Source organism: Cololabis saira, chromosome 16, assembly GCF_033807715.1.
Source record: "Cololabis saira isolate AMF1-May2022 chromosome 16, fColSai1.1, whole genome shotgun sequence".
In the NCBI taxonomy this organism is placed as follows: domain Eukaryota; kingdom Metazoa; phylum Chordata; class Actinopteri; order Beloniformes; family Belonidae; genus Cololabis; species Cololabis saira.
This window is the reverse complement of record NC_084602.1, coordinates 27,288,014-27,312,304: the sequence shown is the minus strand read 5'-3', so window position 1 is coordinate 27,312,304 and position 24,291 is coordinate 27,288,014. Positions and strand designations below refer to the sequence as shown.

The 24,291-nt window shown below is 40.0% G+C and overlaps 1 protein-coding gene across 2 annotated transcripts in view; it reads left to right on the top strand.

Annotated features, from left to right (window-relative positions):
- Positions 1-24,291, top strand: part of dlgap2a (discs, large (Drosophila) homolog-associated protein 2a) — a 164,311-nt gene that overhangs the window by 123,671 nt on the left and 16,349 nt on the right. Inside the window, exons 3-7 of one of the 2 annotated variants that reach the window (XM_061743413.1) lie at positions 392-460; positions 2,250-2,397; positions 4,973-5,189; positions 12,431-12,490; positions 19,821-20,206. In XM_061743413.1, the coding sequence (XP_061599397.1) occupies positions 392-460; positions 2,250-2,397; positions 4,973-5,189; positions 12,431-12,490; positions 19,821-20,206 (880 nt within the window). The remainder of the gene's footprint in view (positions 1-391; positions 461-2,249; positions 2,398-4,972; positions 5,190-12,430; positions 12,491-19,820; positions 20,207-24,291) is intronic. The other variant, XM_061743414.1, reaches the window with a different exon arrangement.

Sequence of the window (24,291 nt, the reverse complement as noted above, 5' to 3'; positions counted from 1 at the left end):
AGTGTAATTGTTTTGCGCTGGGAGTATTTCATCATCAAACACTTTTGGTGAGTTGTTAGAATATACATTGCATTTGTGCACCCACGCAATTCATAACACACACCTCATTAAGTCACATGTGTTTTTATACATATATCATTTAGAAAACAATGCCCTAACCAGACAGTTGTCCTTGGCAACTAATTTTAATGGTAACACTCTCCCACTTTGCTCATCTCCCAAGGCCATGTTGGTCATTGTATCACCCTAATGTTTGCAGCAGTTTGGTGAAGGCTCCCATAGCAAACATTGAGTGTATCACAAATTCCATTAGACTTTCTCTCAAGAGCGTCACATCCATCCAACTCCCACTTCAGGGACCCAGTAACTGTGTTTTTTTCTTTACCCACAGCTCTTACCGCCTGGATAAAATCAACAGTGACATGCGTAACTACATCACCAATTTTGCTGCAGACTTAAGGTGAATACAGCCACAGCGCCTTCTCTTCCCTCTCTGTTGCTACCTCGTTGCAGTGGTCAATTCTCCGAGCCAGTTGGCTTCCTGCCCTGCTGACATACTCAATATGGACACCTCACAGATCAAACGCTCAAGACCACTCAACGAAAGGTCACCTAGAGCAATCTGCTAATACCGTCAAAGTGTGAGGCAATGTTTAATACAATATAGATAAGACATAATTCACCGTATATATTGCACCAGGTTGGTAGTAAATACTTTTACCAAACGTTGCTAAAACTTACATGTCATGCAAGAGTCTAATCACATTACTTGGCATTTCATCGTGTAAACCACTTTATATACATTTAATCTCAGCTCCAGGAATTGTTCACATATTTCAGAGGTTGATAATATTTTTTGATACACTGATGACTGGAGGACTTTTATATCACACCTGCATTTTTTTTCTGTCAAACATTCGCTATAAAAAGACCAGAAACTGCTGACTCATCCTTGCCTGCCATTAGAGATAGAGCAAACCTCGCTTTGTTATTCCCTCAATGACTCACATAGTAGTCTTCTGTTTACTAAAAGCTCACTTCTCCCTCATTTTCCCTCCAGCAGCTTTCTAACTAGTCATGGCTTTCTGATTATCGCTCTTGGCCAGCATATTTAATTGACCTGGCTGACACTGGGGTGCTCTGTCTGAAGTGCTTGCTCACTAACTAGCTTCTGATTTGCATTTCCCTCATTTACAAGCATTGATTGGATGCTTCAGCACATCAGAAATCAAACTCCTTTCAAAGGTTACCCATGAACAGATGACTGTAGTAGGGGAAAATAGCAAAAAGAGACAAGTCTTCTCTCAGTTACCCTTGAAGTTGTGCAAATTAGAATTGCAAATAGGAACTACACTAAATTGAAATGTGTCGATTTTACGAAAACTGCGGAGTTATGCTTGCATAAGGTGGTTTTCTGGCTATTCAAAAAAGGAATACTTTGCAAAACTGCAATGGAAACACCTTTTTTTGCAACTACAGGTATATCATGACATTTAAAAAAAAGTCACATTTGCTTTTCAGATGGAAGTGGCTCCTCTGGGTAGGATGCAGGAGTTGTTGCCTAACATAATTCCTCAAAAGTTCTGAACCACCAGGAAATCTAATGACATCTGTGACATCTTGAGGGATGACCCCCCCTAAAAGTCTGCAGACATGGCTTACAACAGTTTATACGTTTTATCTTCGGTGATTAAAGAAGTAGATTTGAATTGAATTGAAGTGAATTGAATTGAATTGAATTGAATTGAATTTAATTGAATTTAATTAAATAAAATTGCCTCTCACCTGAAATGAGCTGGGATAGGCTCCAGCAGACCCCCGTGACCCCGCAAGGGATAAAGCGGGTAAGATAATGGATGGATGGATGGAATGAATAAAATTGAATTGAATTGTTTTTCTCATGATGTTAAAGCCGTAACCTACGGTGGCCGACAAGGGCCAAACGCACTGCAACGGTCTAATACGTCTCAGTTAATGAAAACGGCTTCAATTACAGAAACGATTCAAATTCACAAACTCAAAACGAGGTACAAAAAGAGGAACGTGGTGCAAATAAAAAAACGTGCTGCAAAAAACAAAGACAAATGCAGCATCATCAAACGTGCTGCAAATAGAGAAACGATGCAAAGCACAAAACGATATAGGTTAGGTTAGGTTACATTCAGATGATTTGTTTACTAAATCGTGCTCTTATGTATACACCCACTCCCCATCTGATTCTCTGATTCTCCTTCTCTCTCTTCATTCAGTCAGAGTTACCACATGCAAGGCAGGGAAATACACCCCAGCCTTGCCTTGGATCCCTCCACCAACTACAACTCTCCCAAGTTTCGCTCCAGGAACCAGAGCTACATGCGAGCCGTCAGCACACTCAGTCAGGCTAGCTGTGTTAGCCAGGTGAGCCAGGTGAGTGCACACGTAAACTCTACAACGTCTGTCAAAGCTAGGGATTGCTGGGACGCAGAAAATAATTTAATGCGCGATTGATTTACAGAGATTTGGGGTTTGTTTTTTTTAATAATCATTTATATTAACGATATCCATCAGTTCATCTACCGTCGCAAACAATCTATCTTTGGCTCCTTTTTTTGCCTGGCTTCCACACAGTATAAAACTAATCTTGGTCTTACCTTTGTAGAGTTTCAGATAGTGAGTAAATTATTTTGCCTAATCTGCTTTGAATAAAGTACATTAAAAGTGGGTAGTTTTTTTGTGATGGGAATTTTTCTTTCTTAAGGAGGGAGTTGGAAGGAGGAACCAGCTCATATCAACAGATTTGATGATCCAGAAATTCCTTACCCTACTTTTAAATGCAGTGCAGTGTTGACCCACAATGTGATAGGTGTGAAAAATTGAATAGGAGATATTTGTAATTATATGAGGTCAAAGGAAAATAAATCATAATTTTTGTATATAATATGTAAAAATTCAGTTATTACAGATAACTCTGTCCCTGAGAGCAAGTCTTGAGGAAGTTTCAGTTGGTCTCCAGAAAAGACGCAGATTTTTACAGATCCTTTGAGAGGAAAAACAGAGTTGTTGCACTGGTGAACTCAGTTCCAGTACCAGTACCAGTTATATTACTGTAATTGTGCATTTTAAATAGATTTTAATTTTTTTTTATGTTTTATTTGTTTGCGCGTAGCCCACATCTATATCTCCTTAATAACATTTAGCAGTTTTACTGGTGAAAAAGCCACAAATTAATTTTTCTTAACGCTGAATATGAGTTGGATTGTTTTGTTTTGTTTGGCGTGTCATTTTAATAGGCTGTGCCTAAATCATATGATTCAGAACGTTCTCGCCAATGACTGACAGGCCAAGCTGCCCCAGTAACCTGCGTTCTTGGCTTGTTTATTTGTCTGTTTGTTTGTTTGTTTAAGTGTCACTCATGTGTGTCATTGGTCTGTTTTCATAGAACAACAGATATCTCCCTGGAGAAGTAAGGAAATTGCCAGACATTTTGGATTATAATGATATGATCAACTTGTCTCAATGTGTCAGGAGGTTATTCGTGTGGCTGACACAAAGGGCTGACACTAATAGCCTAGGAGGGCCGGGTGATGTAACCTGTATCACTCGAATGACATTGTAAGCAGATTCATATTGAACCAAACTGAACGCAATTTATAATACAGTCTTTTATGACATAACCATAGACCTTTCCATAATAAGAGACAGCAGGCTATGACTGAATGTGGATTCACATAGATTAATTATGCAGTTCAAAATAGTAAACTTGGTCACAAACACACAAACACATTTTAATTGAGACCACAAAACCCAGAATCAGTTTCCATGCAGTGGCACAATTCTGCCTCCAGTCCCCTCTGTACATCCTCAATTTAACCAAAGTTTAACAAAAACTTTCAGTGAAAAGTTTTTTTTATTACTTGTAGCCCATAAAAATGCTGCAGTCTTGAAAAAAGGATGAGTTGTATTTATTTAAGATATTTGAACTCAATTAAGTAAAAGCAACACAAAGGCCAATAGAAGAGTTGTCCAGTGATACGATGATACTGGCCTGAAGTATTTACTTTAGGTTGGAACATTTCTGCAGTATGATGGCTGCATGAGAAAATGGCATCAATGGTTGTTGCTGGTACTTAAATAGAATCTTGTTCAGCAATTTTTGTCACAACAGTATTCACTTGGTATTACAATCAAACTAAAAGGCTTTCCATAATATTTTAATAATCTTGCATTAAGTCTCCGATACTCATGGGACTACACAGTCACAGTGAACCTTTTAGGCAATGAACAGAGGTCTACTGTAGGGTTAATTTTGGTTGCACATACTTGATACAGCAATTCGTTTCACGTTGTTTATCTGGATTAATTAAACAACTCCAGCAGGGGTTGTCGAGATATTTATCTCCTCCTTGAAAGAGAGGTGTATTGATTTGTTTGGCATCTTAAAAGCTCAACTAAGCCCCTACTAATTCCAAATCCCAGAAGAACAAGATATTTGTCTTTGGTCCTTGCTTTTGCCAGATGGGAAAATCAAACCCTGTCTACTCATTAAGTGTCTATTTGCAATAAATCAGTATCAAATACATTACCAGGCATGTCATCCCCGCAGCACAGTATGACCTTGACTTCATGAAAATTTATATCCCATTGCTTGGTATTTGCAGAAAGCAAGACATACTGCGATCACACAAAAAAGGCACTGACCCACAGGTTATTCTGTGGTGTTGAAACAATTTCCAGGCAACACATAAATAAAAAAATATATCATGGTAGCCTTGTGCCGTTATGGAAAACAGCTATTTCACTGTTATCCGCCTTGCTTTATGGTTAGTAAATCATGTGATATCCTTTTGTTTTTATCTTGAGTGATAAAGACAACAAAAAACAATGTTTTACACAAAGTTTTATAAGCAAACCATTAATTCCTCCAAAAAACAGAAAAACATGTTTATCTCTTAACAATGAAGAAAGCTTGCTTACAGCTCTGTTATTCTTGTAGGTGAGTGAAACAGAAATAAATGGCCAGTTTGAGTCTGTGTGCGAGTCGGTGTTCAGTGAGGTGGAATCCCAGGCCATGGAGGCTCTGGATCTACCCGGCTGCTTCAGAACCCGGAGCCACAGCTACCTGCGAGCCATCCAGGCCGGCTACTCCCAAGATGACGACTGCATCCCACCTATGGCGTCCAGCGTCACCTCCACCGTCAGGTCAACCACAGGTAAGCACATTTAGACGTAACATTTATCCGAACATAAAAATTACATCTTGCATAGTTTTTTTTTTTATAGTCTGCCTGAGAAAACAGACAAATTAATACCAAATGTGACACTGATGTGGGTTAATGAATGAACAGAGAAAAGTTAGCGTAAACTGTTTTGTGTCTCTGCATGAATTACTCTCGTATGTTTCCATATTTTATGGAGGTATGATCGCTGCAGCAAGCTGTGCTGGCTCATCCTACTGTATTCTGAATACAGTCCTTCATCTGCTCTTCACACTGGATGCATCAGAGAGTAAAGCTATGAACCCTATTGAAAGTTGCAAATGTTTGACATGAAGATCTGATCAGAACAGGGACACTACTTCTTCCACTACACTTTGGAAGTCTAATTGTGTTGGCTTTCATGTTTCCACACGGTGGATTTTAGGGAAGACAAATGGTTCAATAATCTTATGCAGAGTATTTTTTTCCTTTTTTTCCCCATAAACTTAGTTTAGGCTGTGCCACAAAAACAGCAATGTCACAGCTGTTAAATCTTGTCAGGTTGTTTGTTCCGTACAAGTTATTTCATCTGATTTCAAAGATCATCTTGAAACACACAGTTCCGACTGACATTGGCAGAGTTGCAGATTTGTGTGTCTAAACCTTGATAATTAATAATCTAAAGCTGACAATGACTACACAGGTAAATGAACTGTCTCACCAATTAGTTTTACATATATATAACACAATAATCTACGCTTACTCAGCTGACACATGCATTTATTTCTAATATTGGGCCTTGACTGTAATTTGTAAGCTGCTGGTGGTCTCAACAATTCCCTTGATTGCTGGATTCACAGAAGAAATGATACTACCTTGTAAAGATGAAGACCATGAGAAGACATGAAGAAAAGCTACCTGGACAAGAAGTCTTAAAGGATTTCCATCTCCTCCCATAGTAGATTTATGAGCCAATATGCGTTGGGTAATTGTAGGGAGAGTTAGAGGTGTGAACATCTGGAGGTGTGCTTATGCTTAATTCTTCATAACAAATATTTGCTTACACTGCTTTCTCAGTAAACCCAAATATATTTGCATATCTAAGATGCAGAACCTTGTAATCATTTTGGACATGGGACAGTTAGTGCTTTGATTCAATCGGTCATACTGGACCTGACAATTTCAATAGGGTTCATACTGTACTTCCTGGTCTATGACAAAAATGTTTGGAAACTTTGCTCATCTTTGCCTCTTTTCACTGCACAAAGTTCACTTATCTTTACCTGAACTAAAAGGAGAATAGTGTGCAAGGATTTATTTTTTCCAACACCTCATTAATTTGCTTTGTCCATTCTTTGTGATTTGCTCGGGAATCTAGGACTTTCTGCTTTGTGCACTGAAAAGATGCGAAGAATGCATGCTTCAAATTAAGGTTGAGAAGGCAGTGTAAACACTTTTTTGAAATGAGTCAAAATGGGAGTGCTTTCTCAATGGAATACTGGTTTCTAGTTATGTATTTGAAATTATAATATACAAATCCTCCTTCCACGGTATGCCAATGATGCAGAGGAACAAATTGGGACGATAATAATAACTTTAGAACGTGGATGCTGCAGATTTCAGCTGTTTATCTTATTTTGACTCATGGCATTCGATGCATGACTTGATGTTACTGCTATGTGGCAATAAAAAGCACATTCTCTCCAGCTGCTCACACCGGTACCCATATTACAGATACATATCTACATTTGTCTTCCAGACAGAAATTATGTGCATGAAGACACATGTTTACCCGACCAGACCAGTATACATGAGGATTTGGCAGACACGGCCCCACTGACTCATGATGATCTAGGCTGCCCCATCAGAAGAGACAGGCTTTACCACCAAGATAACACGGGAGCCACAGCAAAGCCTTTGTCTGGGCCACCTGTTTCTCCAAGCCTCTTCAGATCCCCCAGATCGAGTGCCCCAGAACGGCCATCGCCAAAAGCCATCCAGGCCAGCATCAAAGAGTCAGCCACCTTGGCTGCAGCTATCAGCATGCAGTGGAAGGAAGAAGTTACTGCCATGCGTCGAGAGTTAGCTGAACTCAGAACAGACCTATGTAAAGAACTTCGTGCTTTCAACAGTAATTTCAACACTTTTACACAGCATTACAACACATGGTCTCCCCAAGGTTTTAACATGGAAGCAGGAGCTTCTGCAGGCTCTGACAAAGCAGCTGGACCTGGTACAGGAACAAGACCAGAGACTGGCCCAGGGGAAGGAGGGACAGGACGAACTAGAGCCTCAACTTCAGATAGAAGAACTGGTAGAGAAAGAGAGAAGAAGCCCCAGGTATCTAAAGTGTCTGTGGGCACTCAGGCCAGAAGCAAAGTCCTAGTCAGACAAAGCACTGCAGATGCAGCTGTCAACTGTCCTGAAGAGAAGGACGAAAATAAAGGTGCTCGCCGAAATCTGCCAAAACAGCTTTCGATGGACCCAAGCATCCTTGCCTGTCCACAGTCAATGTTTGTAGAAAGTGCTATTCCTCTTTCACTGGATCCAATACTTCCTGGCTCTGTTAGAGCAATCCCGCTAGATACGTTTGTCTTGACCGCAATTCCATCCACAGATACGCCAGATCCAGAGAGTTCTTCTGACATGGACACCAATGAGCCAATTGCTACTCAAGATGCTAAGTTGCTTGATTCAGAAACTGTTTTTGAAAGCTTAGATGATTCATCGACAGCAGAAAGGGAAACGCCAATCACTCCACGATTAATTGATGTAGGCAGAGCTGATGTGTCCCTCTCACGTAATGAACAGTCTCACCCTGATAACATGAAATCCATCGAGTCAGAACAAATTGAAAGAGAAAAGATACAGTTGCCATATCCAGTCCCTATAGTTACTGTCTCTCCACCAAAGGAATATGAGTGTGACCTGACATCAGATCCGGAGTCTCCAGAACATGTTGCTGTGGTTGACCCACAACCTGTCTCTCAAGATATTACTGTAGATCCGGAGTCTCCAGAACATGTTGCTGTGGTTGACCCACAACCTGTCTCTCAAGATATTACTGTAGATCCGGAGTCTCCAGAACATGTTGCTGTGGTTGACCCACAACCTGTCTCTCAAGATATTACTGTAGATCCGGAGTCTCCAGAACATGTTGCTGTGGTTGACCCAAAACCTGTCTCTCAAGATATTACTGTGTCTTTACCATTTTCAGTATTAGAAGACCCTTATCACTCAGATTCAACAGAGAAAGAACCAAAAGCATCAAATAAGGCCATAATTTCTACACCTAACCCTTTTAGTCCACCATCAGTCTGTAAAGTTCCCTCACTTGATCATGAAACTGTTGTGCCATGTAACTTACCGATTGAAAACAGTTGTCCATCTATAGTGGTGTCAGAGTACCTTGATGCAGACTTACCAGCAAGTCCAACTGACCATGACAAAAATCCAGATCCCATTGTCACTTTTCCTGATCAACCCTCTGACCCTCCTTTAGAGCAAATGACATCATACTCAACCTTTTCTTCCAGTTTAGATGAAACCCCAATAAACCCTGAACTGGAGTACCAAGACTCAGAGTGGCCACCTCTGCCGGAACCACTGGACACCACCCCCATATTTCATGCAGATCTGGTCCACTTTGACTTAGTCATGCTTACTTCGTTAGATCAAGATGATCTCGACTCTGTGTTTATGGACCCTGAACCGGAGCCTTTTGATCTAAGTCCGGACTCATCGTTTAATGCGGAGGATTTAGATCCATCCATACAGCTTTTCGATTGTCAAAGTTCCCGACTATCAAGTGTTGATCCTGACACCACATGCTTTAAGGACTGTTCAGCAGAGTTTGTCTGTTTGGGTCCATCTACAGAGTATAATCTCGCTGACTTGTCTCGCAATGTAGCTTCTGGATTCCTTGGCATGTCACTCCCACCGGTCACTGTTACAATATCCCCTCCTAGTTCAGTATCTCCTGATACATCAGTGGAAATAGACTTTGGACCTACGAGCCCAGCTCCAGATTCTCCTCAGCCTCATGAAGATCTGCCATCGCAAGATCTTCAGCAAGAACTTGTGGAGTCAAGTGATGCTATGGAAGAGACACTGGAATATGTGGCTGCATCACAGGAGTGTGTGAGTTGTACAGAAAAGCCAGAAGAGGCGACCCCCACTAGTCCAGAGAGATCCTCAAGCGAGTACGGCTTTCTGTGGTACAGATGGCAGAAAAGGGCCCAGAGGCAAGACTCGTTGCAGAGGAGTTCCAGTGTGGAACTGTGGAGCGGTAGATATGAGTTCAACAGTTCAGAAATCACATATGTGTCTCTCACTCTATGAGCTCATACCTCAAGCTCAGCAGATGAAATGTAGCTCAGCATTTAGTTCATGGTTTGTAGTTGCAAGTGCAATGTAGAGCAACAACAGAGATCACGAACATTAAAGCACTCACAATTCCATGTTAATATTTACCTAAACCAAGACAGCATTGGTTGCAGTTGAACTGTACATTTTTGGGCAGCAAGATACTCCTGAACTCACCGAGGAGATTAATGTACTGAAAAAACTGTTTTTTCAAAGCTGGATAAACTTTACTGAAGTAATTACCACCACTGTTACAAATTATCTTCCAAGACTTTTTTATTTAAGTGTACTGCTTTAAATCCTCAAACAAGCTACTATTGAATGTTATTGTACTGTCACCACATCAAAAATGACCTTAACAGACTCTTTTTAAGAGCTTTGTTACAAACTATGGACAAGATGGTCTGAACCATATGAGATCTCGACAATCCTCAAAGCGATCATAAAGAAATGTTCAACTCCTTGTTCTATCTTGTACTTTTTCGTTTTTTCCACTCTTTATTGGAGTGTGGTAAATCTTGTCAGTTATCATATAACTATACAGAGGTACTGTTTACTGTTTGAGCTGTATTTGACTGTATTTATAAAAGAAAATGGATGATATGCTGTGAAATGCTCCTTGCACAATCCTGGATAAAGATGGAACACTGTACCTTTACAGTTGTATGCAAATGTTTGACAAATTCTCTATTTTGGTCATAATTAGGAAATGAGTGAAAACAGTCACCTGCGACAGAGCTTTATAATGAACATTTCTTCAAATGAAAATGCAATTTAACTGCTTTATTGCGTTAAATTAGATGAGATCCAGAACTGTTGATGGTAAAAATAACCCTTTTGCACAGGGCTGTCCAAATTTCAAATTTCTGCATACAACTGTAATATATTTGGAAATATTACTCATGACACATGTTTTCAAATATAATTGCAAAGAAGTGCAGTATTGGTATGTAGCCTCTCTGAATACACAACTTCATATTATCTCCATGCATTCATACACTTTGCTATCGACATGCTGCACATACACACACATCTCTGCTGGACTATATGTATGGATATGTTTATTTTAAAAGATATAAAGACATTATTTGTCTGATAGTTTCACAAAAAAAAAACTGTTGAGAGACAATTATGTATTTTTTACTGTAAAGTATTATATTTCTGCTCAGGAATCAAAAGTTGGCAATGTAATACAAATGTGACATAAGTGTAGAGTAATTACTTGTTGAAATGCTTTCTTCCTGACTAAAAGTGTGTGTCGTTGTGCTATTTTTTAACATGTGAGACTGTGGAGAATAATTGTTGTAAAGGAGCATGACGGATTGCTTCAGTATTTTGTGCATTTCATATACTGTGCCTCCTTATTTGGTTCCAGTTTGATATTCAGCTAGGGCAGGGGCGATTTACATTTTTTTTTTAATACCGCGATAAAAAAAAAAATGCGGTTTACAAAAAACTAAAACTAAACTAAAACCTATAGCTCGTGGCTTTGTTTTTTCTTTTTTTTTTACATTTTCTGCATCATTAGCCAATAAAATATTTTGGGTTTTTATTGACATCATAGCTGCATTGCAACTAGTTTTTGGTGTTGCCTGGAATCCGAAGACGCCTGTATTGTTTACAACAGGGATCAGCTGGTCAGTCCGAAATCCGCTGTTATCTTGAGACCTGTGGATATATACCGATGGAGTGATAACACACACAGAGGATGCCGAGGGAACAAGAAACCCACGGAGAAAGACACTGGCTTTGAGACACCGTCAGCTGATTTCCTAAACTGTAGGCGCAGGGGACGTGGATGTTGCCAGGGATTAATTTGCATATGCCTTCGCAAAGTATTGGCGTTTTCGCGTGAAACTGCTACAATTATGTGGGAAAAAAAGCCTGCAAATAGGATCATCTGAATTTTCTGGCAGCCCTCTTTCATTGGGCTCAAAGCCAAAATGTGCCCAAATGGATGACGTAATATCCGGCTTTGCCACCAAGTTATTTATCAACCATCAGGCTATGCTCATCCACATGTGAGGATTTTGTTAATAATTAATAATAAGTCAATAATGCAGATGACAGGTCTGTGCCAGGTTAATTTATGCCAGTATTTAATTTTTCTGCCGTTTTTTTTTTGGGGGGGGGGCTCATCATATACCAGCCCTGCATTCAGCACAATGACAGCAGTCTAGATACCATCCAAGATGCAGAATTCTGTAACCAGCAAAGAACAGTAGGCAAGTCACATATGGTATCTGTGTTATCTGTCCAATTAACAAGCTCTGTGTGGAATCTCCCACTGGAGTCTGTGCTCTAATAAAGTGCACTCAAACAAGAGGATCTCTAACATAAGTGAGCTACTGAAAATTATTTTTCCTTGTGTCCTCTTTAATATATGCATGCACCACTTTAGGAGACTTTTCTTAATTGGCTGAATCTGAGTTTTCTTCTTTTTTTTAACATAAAGTGTACTGCAAAGAAAGTCTCCTCCAGGTTTGTTTTTTTTTCCTTAGTATTTTGTTCGTCATTTCCCATAGAGCTTCACCATAAATGCGTGAGCTCATCTTTCTTAAAAAAATGTGCATTATAATAATAGACATTAAAATAGCATTACAGGGCAGAAAAAAGAAACGTTGCAGATACTGTATATTCATGAGGCTATATATCTTTATGTTTTTAAATGTAAAAGTCAATTTTACCACTCCAGTGTGGGAGTTTTGTATAGTCAGGTTTTCAACTTCCCAAAGAAAAAGTATGCAGTTCCAGGGTGATCTTCTTAGCCTGGACAGTCTTCCCAGAGCCAATATGAGTATGTCTTTTGTAATTATGTCAGGTTTCCTACTGTGTGTTTGGGCAAATAAGCCCACTCGTCTGAATGTCACCCCCCACTCCCTTGTTTTCAGGGATCCAGTTCTGCTTCCCCTCCACCTGCAGCATCGATTGGAGTCCTCAGCCAACCCCAGGTAAACCGAGTACTTGAGGCTGTTTCGCTGTCGTTTCATTTTTTTTTTAAGAGTGCAAGAAATTATTTCACTGTGACATGAGCTGTCCTGTGGGTAGTTGTTGTGAATATAAGGGTACAGAATAGAGAATTAGTTTTTTCTTTGAATGATGCCCAGGATCTGCAGATGCTTAAACATTCAAAGAACGTGAGCATTATTAATGGCTTCTGTATAAATAATGAAGAACAAATCAGTGTGGTGTAACACGCTGTGAGTTTATAGCGCAGATAAGACTCATCACCCCAAAAAGACTTCTTTCTTTGAAGAAATGAGTTATTTTAGCCTACTTGTTATTCATTAATTCTTAGGGAACTTTTTTTATTATAGCTAGATTGACTAGAAGAGAAAGTGGCTCCACTACACATGCTCATCAGTCGACTATAAAGCACAGGCTTTTTGACTAAGAGTCACTCTAGTCTTGACAGACGTAATTGTTGAGAGTGCTCTCTCTGCTGTCACCTGGCATATTTATGATTTCATCATTTTCTTGAGCCTGCTTTCTTACATTCCTCCATCCTGACATCTGTAATATCACTCAAACACGTCCTCACACACTACTATGAATGCTGTAAGCCCCCGCTGGGATCTCAAGTGATCTATTTGACAAGATGCCAATTTGTTTTCACAAAGGTTGAGGAAAGAACATAGTGACATGCATCTAACTGGTGACATGAAGCGGGAGGGATGCCTCCTCGAGCATCTGCAGGGCCTTTATTTATACACGGACTTGACAGTGTGGTTTTCACTAACAATAGAACAGCGTCTGAGACGTCTGAACTCGCGAAGACCTAGCCATGTAATGACAATATTGGCAATCTTTTGATTCAAGGAATTCCTTTGTGCTCAGTGATTAATCACTGTACTCAATGCTTTTAAAGTTTCACAATCCATCAGGGAGGGTTTGGTAAGTTTGAGTAATGACTCATCCAGTCTACTTTTTGTTATCCTTTATTGGATATTTTTGCATTGCTTCTGTCTGCAGCACTTCACCATCCATCTTCCCCTCCCTCCATCCAAGTCCTTTACATAACCTTAAAAGCCTGCGGGAAAACAAAATGTTGCATTTCCTTTGGAGAGATAATTCTAATCAAGGAGAAAGACACTGAGAGACAAGGAGAGTGTCAACTCTCAGCAGACTTGTATGACAGGTGCCTCTTTTTTATAAATATAAAACATGATCATAGGCAAAGAAACCCATGGAGAAACCATGACATCATCTGGTTATGAGCTTCGAGTTTACCAGCAAAGCCCTGAATTTTCGGTGTTTTTGAAACACAGAAAAATGTCCTCAGCAAGTGTTTGATCCTGTATTATTCTCTGAAAAGTGGAAAGCGTTAGTCCTGCTGCATGCTTTTGATTTATTGCTCCCATGGGGATTCATTTTAGGTCTTTCCCTGTGCAAACACATGGTTCAGATGAATGGATCACATCTTTTGCATGGTATCAAGGTCTGCAGAGGTCTGTCAATGAACCCGTCATTTGAGCTATCTCTGCTCGAGCAGGGAAACGCATAAAACATGCAGGGAAGTGCTACTTGTGGGCCAGAACTGAGAAAGGCGCTAACTTATGGATTAATAAGTTAAGTGCATTTGATTAACAGGCTGCATAGTCAATTCCCTCAGAAGCAGTGAAGGGCACATACTCTGTCTGCATTAAGTCTTAGTTTTGGTAACTCAATAATGTCACAGTGTAATCTATTTAGTTATTTTTTATGATTGCCTAGTTTAAGACCACATATAGAACAGATAATAATTTTATCGTGTGCTGATATCTATAAACATAAAAATGAAAAAGGGTGTACTTGTTTTTTTATCTTCATGTGATGCATTGAGGGAAGCTTGCAGGCTGAAACATGTAAAGCACAAGTTGTGTTTTATGCTCTTGGTCAAAGCTGAGCGTGTGCCTGGATCTTCAGATCCAAGGGATGAACACCCCTTTAAGGTAGAGATGTAGGTTCTAATATTCCTTGACAAAAATGCAAGATGTGTTGAACTCTGCGTTTCGGTCTTACGAATGCTTACATCACAACAAAACAACTAGAGATGGCCTCATGGCACTCAATCTGACCTATTTTGAGTCCTAATGAGTTCCGTGCAACCCCCTAAAAGCTCTAGGACAGAATTAATAGCATGTCACTGCAATTAAACTCGAGCCTGAATACTGCAATTATAGAGTAAACAGACTGCTCTCTCGAACAGATATTTTTTCTTTTTTCAGCGTGAAAAAAGTACCATGTATTGTAAGATTTTTTACCCAGGGCTTCTCCTCAACCCCTAAATCACCTTTTGGCCTTTTTTCCCCCCCACGCCTGTTTTTGGCTGTGTTTATATATAGAGAGATGTCTGATATGTGAAGTCTGTTCTGCTCCAAGCTGTTAATGACTCACACTGCTGTCCATTCACAATATTAACCCATTGTCAGTGAATGTATGCTTGAAGAGTGGCAGAGAAAAATGTAAAATAATTAAAAATGAAATGGGACAGGCAGGAAAAGTGGGTGAAAATATATGTTGTTTTTTTTTGTTTGTTTGTTTCATGCGTGTGTATGTGACTGTGTGGGTGGATAATGATTACAACGTTGAATCAGTGAGGAAAGGATGACTCTTTCCAAGGACATGATTCAACAGGAAGATCAAAGAGGAGCCATTTTTAACCTGCGAGTCATGCAAAGGGAAGTCACAATTCTTTCTCCAAAGTGACTGTATTACTCAGCATTTAGACTAACACAATTAGTACGCATTAACTCACTAATTCAGCTTGTTCAAAGACCTTTATGCTGTCTTGTAACCTGTTCAACACAACATCGAGAAAGTAACACATTGTGTTTGAAATACAAATGCAAGCGCACAAACCTTGATGATGGGGGTGTGAGCTGACGGTGAATACACTAGTCATACTACCGTTGTCATGAAAAGATAGGACAACTTCTCTCATTTCTAAAAGGGTATAAAAGAAAATCTTTTGGTCCTTATTGGGTCTTAAAATTAGATATATGAATGTGCCCTGAAGTTCTGTCTAAGATGGGAGTTGAAGCTCTTTCTCACAGGCCCCTCGGCCAGATGTTTGGGTCAATCAGAACTGCAGGACGTCCTCCCCCATTATCTGATTCAACTCACCACCAGGTAGTGATCACTTGATAGCTCAGCTCTTCTCTTTGTCTGAATGTCATATGATTGCACCAATCTGTCCATAGACAGAACCCCACTAGGGTTCAAATCGGAGAGGCTGTTCCTCCCGGACAAACCTTTCCAGGTAACACCATCATTACCAACTCTCACTGTGAGCAACTCCAGAGAGGAACCAGCTCCAGCCTCCCTCGAGGACAATGGTTCCAGAGCCCATGCTGTGCATTGACAGGAACCCAACTATATCTGTGCAGTACTTCCCAACCTCACTAACTACCTAAGATTCTTTCCCCCATAAGAGAGGGGACATTTCAAGTGCGAGACCCTGACAACCCACACTTAGGTGGAGGGACGCTTTATTTTTCTTTTCCATTTGAGACTATTTGAACCACTCTTGGTCTGGCCCATCCTCCAGGACCCATTCGCCTAGGGCAGGGGTCGGCAACCCAAAATGTTGAAAGAGCCATATTGGACCAAAAACACAAAAAAGAAAATATGTCTGCAGCCGCAAAAAAGGAAAAGTCTTGTATCAGCCTTAGAATGAAGGCAACACATGCTGCATGTATCTATATTAGTTATAACTGGGGGAAGATTTTTTTTGTCATTATGCACTTCGAGAAAAAAGTCGAAATGTCGAGATTAATGTTGAAGTACAATTTTGAGAAAAAAGTCGAAATGTCGAGAAAAAAGTCGAAATGTCGAGGAAATAGTCAAAATTTCGGGAAAAAAGTCGAAATGTTGAGAAAAAAGTTGAAATGTCGAGAAAAAAGTCCAAATTTCGAGAAAAAAGTCAAAATGTCGAGATTAAAAAGGAAAGGAAAAAAGAAGAAAAAAAAGAGAAAAAAAGGAAAAAAGAAGAAAAAAAGGAAGAAAAAAAGAAGAAGAAAAAAAGGAAAAAAAAGGTCAAACATTTTTGAAAAAGCTCCAGGGAGCCACTAGGGCGGCGCTAAAGAGCCGCATGCGGCTCTAGAGCCGCGGGTTGCTGACCCCCGGCCTAGGGAGAGCCTTCCAAGGGCCAAAGCGAAGACGTTTGGCCATAATGAACAGTGTCACATTTAAAAACCAAAGCACAGCTAATCAGCACAAACACCTGAGTGGAGTGATGATTTGGGCTTTTTTTACAGTCCAGGACACCGGAACCATCCAGTCATTATGTTGACCGCTAACGCCTCTGTGTACAAACGTATTGAGCAGTTAGATGCAAAGCCATCTGTCTAGCAGCTAAAGTACAACAGTGAGTCGTGCAACGGGACAATCATTCCAAGCACTTCTATAGAAGGCCTGGGGGAAAACAGCATCAATAAACTAAAGCAATATATTAAATAAGAGTGGGTCGAGTTTCTTCCAGAATGATGTGAGACTGTTAACATCATGCAGAAATCAATAACTTTAAGTTATATCAGTTACAGGTGGCTCTATAAGCTGTTGCAGGGTGAGGTGTGTTTAGCTTTTCATTTCTTTTGCATTTTACTATAATCTTTGTCAAATAATTAATGATAAAGTTATATGACATATGTCGTTAAGTATTTTAGGGTTTAGTAAGCATCTGATGGTGTTTTTTTTTCCTTTTATGTCTTGTTACATCAGTGGAGTTTACGTGACCGTACATAGAAAAGGTGTTTGTGACCCATTCCCCAGTCTTCTCTCTTTGGATTGTCCATCTTCTCATTTGCACTTGAAAGAAAATGACCTGTCTTCTTTTTGTCAGGAGATGGACAGAGTCGGAGGCTGAGTTGTCAGCCTTCCTTGATAAAGGTGCTCCTTACACGAGAGCTGTTTAATACATCCCTGGACTTCCGTGTCAGACGGGACTCAGATATAAAAAAGGCTTTGATATGTTCTCTTACTCAGTCGTCGTTTTGATTTCTTTAAAATATGCTGTATATTTATGAAATGTCCAGCTATTCTTTCTTTCATCTGAGTGTTGAAAGTAAGAGGTGTTTCTATTCAGAGAGGTGCAAAATACCACTTTAAAAGTTGTTAAGCTGGAAGCTTAAAGCACTAAGTTCAGATATAAAATCAACCTCATCAAGTTTGGGGTATTTTTTCTTTCTCCTAGTATATATGGTACCATGCTGGAATTATGAAATTGTCAGATAAATGCTTTTGAACCCGAGTAGCTCATATTGGTGCTATACTTCTGCCTTAAAGGTAATAAAAGCAGGTTTGGCGAGTGTCTACATATGTGCATGCCTTGTATCATGTAGCTTCACCATCTGACTGATACATTAACAGCACTGGAGTTATTCACAAACCAGTACAAGGAAATAATAAACGACAGAGAGTGAGAGTGCAGCTTTAAGGATATACTGTAGGTCTGGTTGTGTCTGTGTCCAGCTGGAGGTAGAATTTTATGTATCCACCATTTAAACACATGTATTATCACTTAAATTGATTAAATGATAAAATTTAACTGCAGAAGCCAAAATCAAAGAGTTCAGTGAAGTAAAGAGCTGCTATTAGATCAGCTTTAAGAGCGTTTAGTTGGATCATATGTATCGGTTCTCCACTGTTATCTTATAGAGCATCATGTTTTCCATAAAATGATTTATTATTATAATAACTATAAATTATTATCATTATTATTGTTATAGGTTTGACTGGCACTACCCTTTGTTTGGCTTCCTCAGTGCTGGAAAGCTGGTTCCACCTCTCACTTATCTCAGTGAACCTGATATAGGCCCTGTCCCAATACTCCCACTACCCCTAGTTTTCAGTCCTACCCCTAAATTTTGCGCGTTCCCGTGAGGGTAGTGGTGTCCCAATTCCTCTTTCCACCTAGGGGTAGTGGAGAAAACGAGTGTAGTGGCTATGAATCGGTCCCTACGGATCGAAGGTTTTCAGATGCTCACTAGCTGAACTAGGGCCAGAAAAATTTCCCAGAATGCTTTTCGTCGTCATTTGCGGACTGAATCAAAAAAAAAAATTCAGCCAGAGGTAATTCTCAACAGAGCTGCAGGTTTCTCCCCGGGTGACGGCGCAGGTTGACCCGGCGATCACGTCTGTACGTGATCTGCTGCTGCTGCACCCCGGACTTATCATCGCCGAAAACATTGGAGAAAATTTCTTAACAGGCGTTATTTGGATAAACTGAGCCCAGGTTGGGGATCTTAACGGTTACTTTTACGCCTGAAAAAATATTAAAACTTAATAAAGTGGCATATTAACAGCGCTACAGTGGAAATTAAAACAGCTACCTGATTAGGAGTAGTGGGAGTATTGGGACAGGGCCCTGGGAAGATTTCAAGTGCCCTAAAATCTGTGGCTTCTTTTTTAGGGGTAGTGGTAGTGAGGGAGGGCTAGTGGTAGAAAGTAGTGGGTGTATTGGTATTGGGCATAATACTAGCAGAAAAATAGAGGATTACATCACATTTTACGTAAATATATCTGATACATTTGGATGGAAAGCAATGTTATTAATAGGAAAAAACATATAACTGAAACCTATAGTGAGTAGCTTTTGTCTTCCCCTTCTGGTAATAAAGGTAATGACACAAGCACTGCTAATGGATGCTAAAGATGTTAGCTGTTGAACATGGACTTGCGCCTCCATTTTCACAGTCTCCCCCACCTCGGACCCCCCAGCCAACCCCAGGGCTGCTATGCAAAAAATGAAAGTTCCCACCGATGGTAGTCTGGTTTTATTGACAGTAATACATAGTACTTAGCAGGAAATGTATATATAAGGTATGTGACGATTAAGTCTTTCTCTCTGTCAAAGTTCAACTTCTTAACTCCATTTTCAGACTTTTTGCTTTAAATTATTGCTTTATGTAAAAGACATCTGTACCAGTCCATTGCCACAGGTGAACTGCAGAAAATGCCTTACTTCAAACTCTGCAGTATAACCTGTACCGATCATCTTAATCACCAAGTCTTAAAATTACACATTATTCTTTTAATGTGACAGACAACACCAGGCTCCACTTCTGTCAGGAAACATAAATATACCTTTATTTCTGAGTAAGTCCCAAATCTGTTCTAAACGTTTAACGGAGCTCTAAATACGTTTTCATCTGTATCCATTGCTTACATTTATTACAGTCGTAAGGATTTATCGTATACTTCTTCTAAGGTAATCATAAGGTAGGAGGTGGCTGAGATTATTCTGGCTTTTATCAGATAAATTGGACATAAATTCTTTTTATGCCTCTCCATCTTTTCTAGCCATCACTTACACCCCGAGCTACAAGAAGACCCCTCCTCCGGTCCCGCCCCGTACCACCTCCAAGCCCCTCATCTCCATCACGGCCCAGAGCAGTACTGAGTCCACTCAGGACGCCTACCACGACGAGAGACACTCTCGTGGCGGGATGTGGGCCCCTGACGGCCTCAGCCTGGGGCTGGGCCCAGGTAGGACCCACTATAACTCCACCGAGAGCCTGGACAGCGCCAAGGCCGTGAGTATAGCCATGGAGGCGGCCGGAGTCATGGCCGGGAAGAGACACCCATCCACCGACTCTCACACCTCGGTGCTCACGTGCGACAAGGCCGTTCTGGTGTCCAAGGCTGAGGAATACTTGAAAACACCTCGATCTTCGATAGGGATACAGGTTAGTCTCCGGATGAGTGTTTGCCTCCCCCTCGTAACAAGAAACTACTTTAGTGTTCACATTTCAAATATATGCAGTTATATAATACTACAGAATAATATCACACACATATCCAGTGGAGAAACAGTACCTCAGTTCCCCTCAGCGGCTAAAAATAGCAAGAGTGAGTCATCTCACTGCAACCCATTAATTAAGATTCAACTCATGCTGGAGCAGGTTTTGGTGAATGGTAGTTCACTAGATGGTTCATTCAGCTCTCTCTTTTGTTTCTAAATCCACTGATGTTTCCCTTAGTTTTCTTATCCGTGTCCTTGTCTTGTCCAGTTTTTTCTGTCCATCTCCCACTTTGTATGATCTCAAGTGGGATTTGTAACCAAAATTCTCCAAATCTTCCTGGGTCTCATTTGTGGTCTGATTGTGAGGATTTAACTGAAAATATTACCATAGAGGGTCGTCCCTAAGTTCCCACAGCTCTAAGGTACAAAATGAGCAGATTTCAACATGACGTCACTCGGTTTGGTTGCACAACTTTGTAACTACGATGTCAACTGTGCTCTGGTGTGAAGAGAAAGAGATCTGCAGTTTCTGGAAATGATACAGAATGTCATGTACCTGAAACATACAGTTGATTTACTGGAATGTGACACGTTTACTGACACGCTGTTCTTCACCGAGCAGTGTGAAGCAGTCTGTCACATGTCATCAGGGATAAGGCTGCTGGTTTGACAGCGGCTGGCATGTCGCGTGTCGGATGAAAGTACTCCAGTGATGACTAAATGCACTGATTCAAAAAATAAGGATTTGCATAATGTCTGGCAAATGCTGCGGTTACATTTTCCGCATCAGCTGTCATGGAGGGCATCATGAGCCTGGAATGAGTAATGTATATAACTTTTTTCGTAGCATTTATGCTCCATGGCGTGCAGCAAACTGAGCTAACCATAAGTGAGCACTTAAAACATGCCGTTGTTGATGGAAGCGGTGAAAATACAATGAAATTATGGAGAAAAACAGTACAACAAATTGTTAGAGAAAGAATTTTCCCAAAACACAGCGACAAAACCATCATCGAAACTGTACAATGAGATTTTAAACTACACAAGGTTGCATAATAAATGTAGCACTTCACAAAAACATTATTTCAGAGAGAAAAGCTTTCAGAATACACAACAAAACTGAAAACACAATATTAAAAAAAACAAGCAATATTTCACAAGAAAATAAATGAGTAAAAGCACAATGACAATTCAAAATCCCAACCACAGAACAGAAAACATAACTCTGAAGAAAACACATTTGACACAAAAACATACCAAACAATGTGGCATTTGAAGAAAATAGCTAAATAAGTGTTAGATTTATTTTCACAGGGGCCTGCTGGAGCCCATCCCAGCTCTCTTCAGGTGAAAGGCAATGTACTGTATATATCTGAAATGATCTTTTGGACTGTGGGAGGGTTCCTGAGTACCTGGAGAAAGTCCACACAAGCATATTGAGAACATGCAAACTCCACACAGAAGGGAGTTTATATTAGCAGGAGTTCCATGGTGGGTTTTTGGGGCTGGATCATTGGCGCTTCTCTCCATTTACAAGTCCCTGTAGTATGAAAGGTACTCAGGTTGGCCAACAGGAACCTCCTGGCGGGGCGGGGGGGTCTCTGCTAATGGTGATTTCTAAATAACGTTCAACACTCTCACGTTAAACATAATCATGTAAGCACAACTCATTAGAACCGTTTGGCCCAGAGACACTTTGCTGAAGATGGAGGTTACAAGAAAAACGATAGCTGGAACAGGGAGTCGGTTCAGGTCTTGTTGGCATATTGTGCCAATGTAGAGGTTTGGCGGGGCATTTCTTTTTATCTCAATCGCTACAACCGCATTCTATGTTTACAAAAAAAACACAAGTAATATCCATTGTTTTTAAGTTTTTTTCTCTTTATTCTTTTGCTGCATTCTTCTTTTTCGTCTGGTTTGATGCTGCTGGCCGTTTGTGAAAATTTCAAAAATTTCACTTTACTTCCACCTAGTGGTCCCCTGTTCTATTTTTTCAGTCTAAACTTCTTTTGTGGCGCTACAGTGTAATGGAGATACACCACCTGAAGGGGCTGGGAAGAGGGTCCTGTCTGGCGGGTTTACCTGGAACCGTGCTGGAATTTGAATCAGGAACCTTCTTGTTTTTTTGCCAAAAAACATTATTCCATTTGCTTTGGTTTTGTTTTTGAAAAAAATTCTCGTATATACATTTTTTTTTTTGTATTTTTGGGGTTCACCTAGTAACTTAGTTTCTCATCCTTCTTTATCATTATTATTCCCTTATTGTCCACATCCTCTGTTTATGTTTCCCTTGTGTTCCAGCTCAATTTTAGTTCTCTTTCACGCACATGAATCTATGCATATACACGTGCGTTGGTGCTCGACAATCCACTCAACAAATTTTCTTTAAATCCTTTGAAACATTTGAAAGAGGAATGGCACCATTTTTAAAAGGCCGTTTGAATTTAACCGTCATGTTCTCTTTTTAACGAAATAAATCAAGTACAACTCAATATCTTAATGATATTAACAAAGTCCATGGCTGGAGGTTGCTTTCAGGCCTTCATTGCATTGAAGATTTTAACCTTAAGGGGGTCTGCCTTTTTTTTCCAGGTTTTACCTGCATTTTTTACCTATCAGAAAGGCAACTCAAACTCCACAAGACGCATTGATAGGCCTGGTTCACACTTCAATAAAAAACTGCAGCCACCACAAATTACGTTAATTTCCCAGATCTGAAGTGGGCACTGAATAACCTTTACTCTGACTATATTTGGGAGTGTGCTAGTTTAATAACATATAAATCATTGTGTGTATTTTTGGATCTGTATTATGCATTAACATAGACAACGTTGCTGGTATACTGGTGTTTCTCAAATGAATTAGCAGATCAGCTACCTTCATTTATGCTCTATGTCTTTACTACACATATCAGTATTGCTCTCAAGGGTAAATTTGTGTGTGTCCAACTAAGTGTGCTTCTGTTTTTCTTCTCTGGCAGTAAAAACTGAAGAAATATTCATAGTGTGATGAAAATTAGATTTTTAATCAGGCTTGAAGAAACTCACTTTAACAAAAGAGCAGAAATAATCTGGTTTCTCAAATGAAAGCGCGTGTCAGTAATATATTTACACCGGGGCCGTCTGCAGTTATTACTGATGCGTGTAAAGTTCTCTTTTTCATAGTTGTTTTTAGGAGAGAAATCAGCTGAATGTAAATGAAGGCTTCACAGGCGCCCGGCTCGGCTGTATTCATTTCCTGGCTCATACAAGCACACGGGTCCACTCGCTTACATGCAAAACCTCGCCGGTGTATTTATTCATTTGCTTATTCTGTCGCCAACATTTTTCCCCTGACTGGTTTACTCAATTATCTATTTAAAACATAAGACATCCTCACTCACACTCTCACCCCATCCTCCTCCCAGTGGTGCTCTGCTTTCTCTCTAAGACGCTCAATATCTCCTTCTCACACACAGACTAACAGTCATCACACTTTCTGCTTCCTGTTAGTTTGGGTTAGAGTCAGTCTTGTGGGAATGTTTGGATGGCATAATCATGCTAATGAGTGGTAATTTCTTCTTTTTTTTTTTTAAAGCAAAACTGTAACATCAAAACCTCTCTGACTGACAATGCACCATCATGGCACAATCATTCCAAAGTAGTGCAGGTCTTTTCACTCTTTTTGCTCATTCATTTCTTTAAATGCACATTGACTGATGTATCCACGGCGTAGGAAAGGCCGCTGTTATTCCCAGTCTGACAGAAGATGTGGGTGAATTTAGGTTAACTGAAGAAAATGTGTGCATTTGTGTCTCTGTGAGTGACGGCAGCTGAAGATTGCATTGGCTTTGAAATTGGCTGAATTCTTATGTGTAAAAATCCACGAGGGCACTTTAGATTACAGTGCTGGTTTTTTAAATAAAAAATGTTTAGAAAAACCTAAAAGAAAAAAAAAAAAAGCTGTCCCCAGTGGATGTACAATATAAGCTCATTTCACTCCGCCACCACTTTTGAATTGTTTATCTGTATGAATGTGAATGACCGCAGA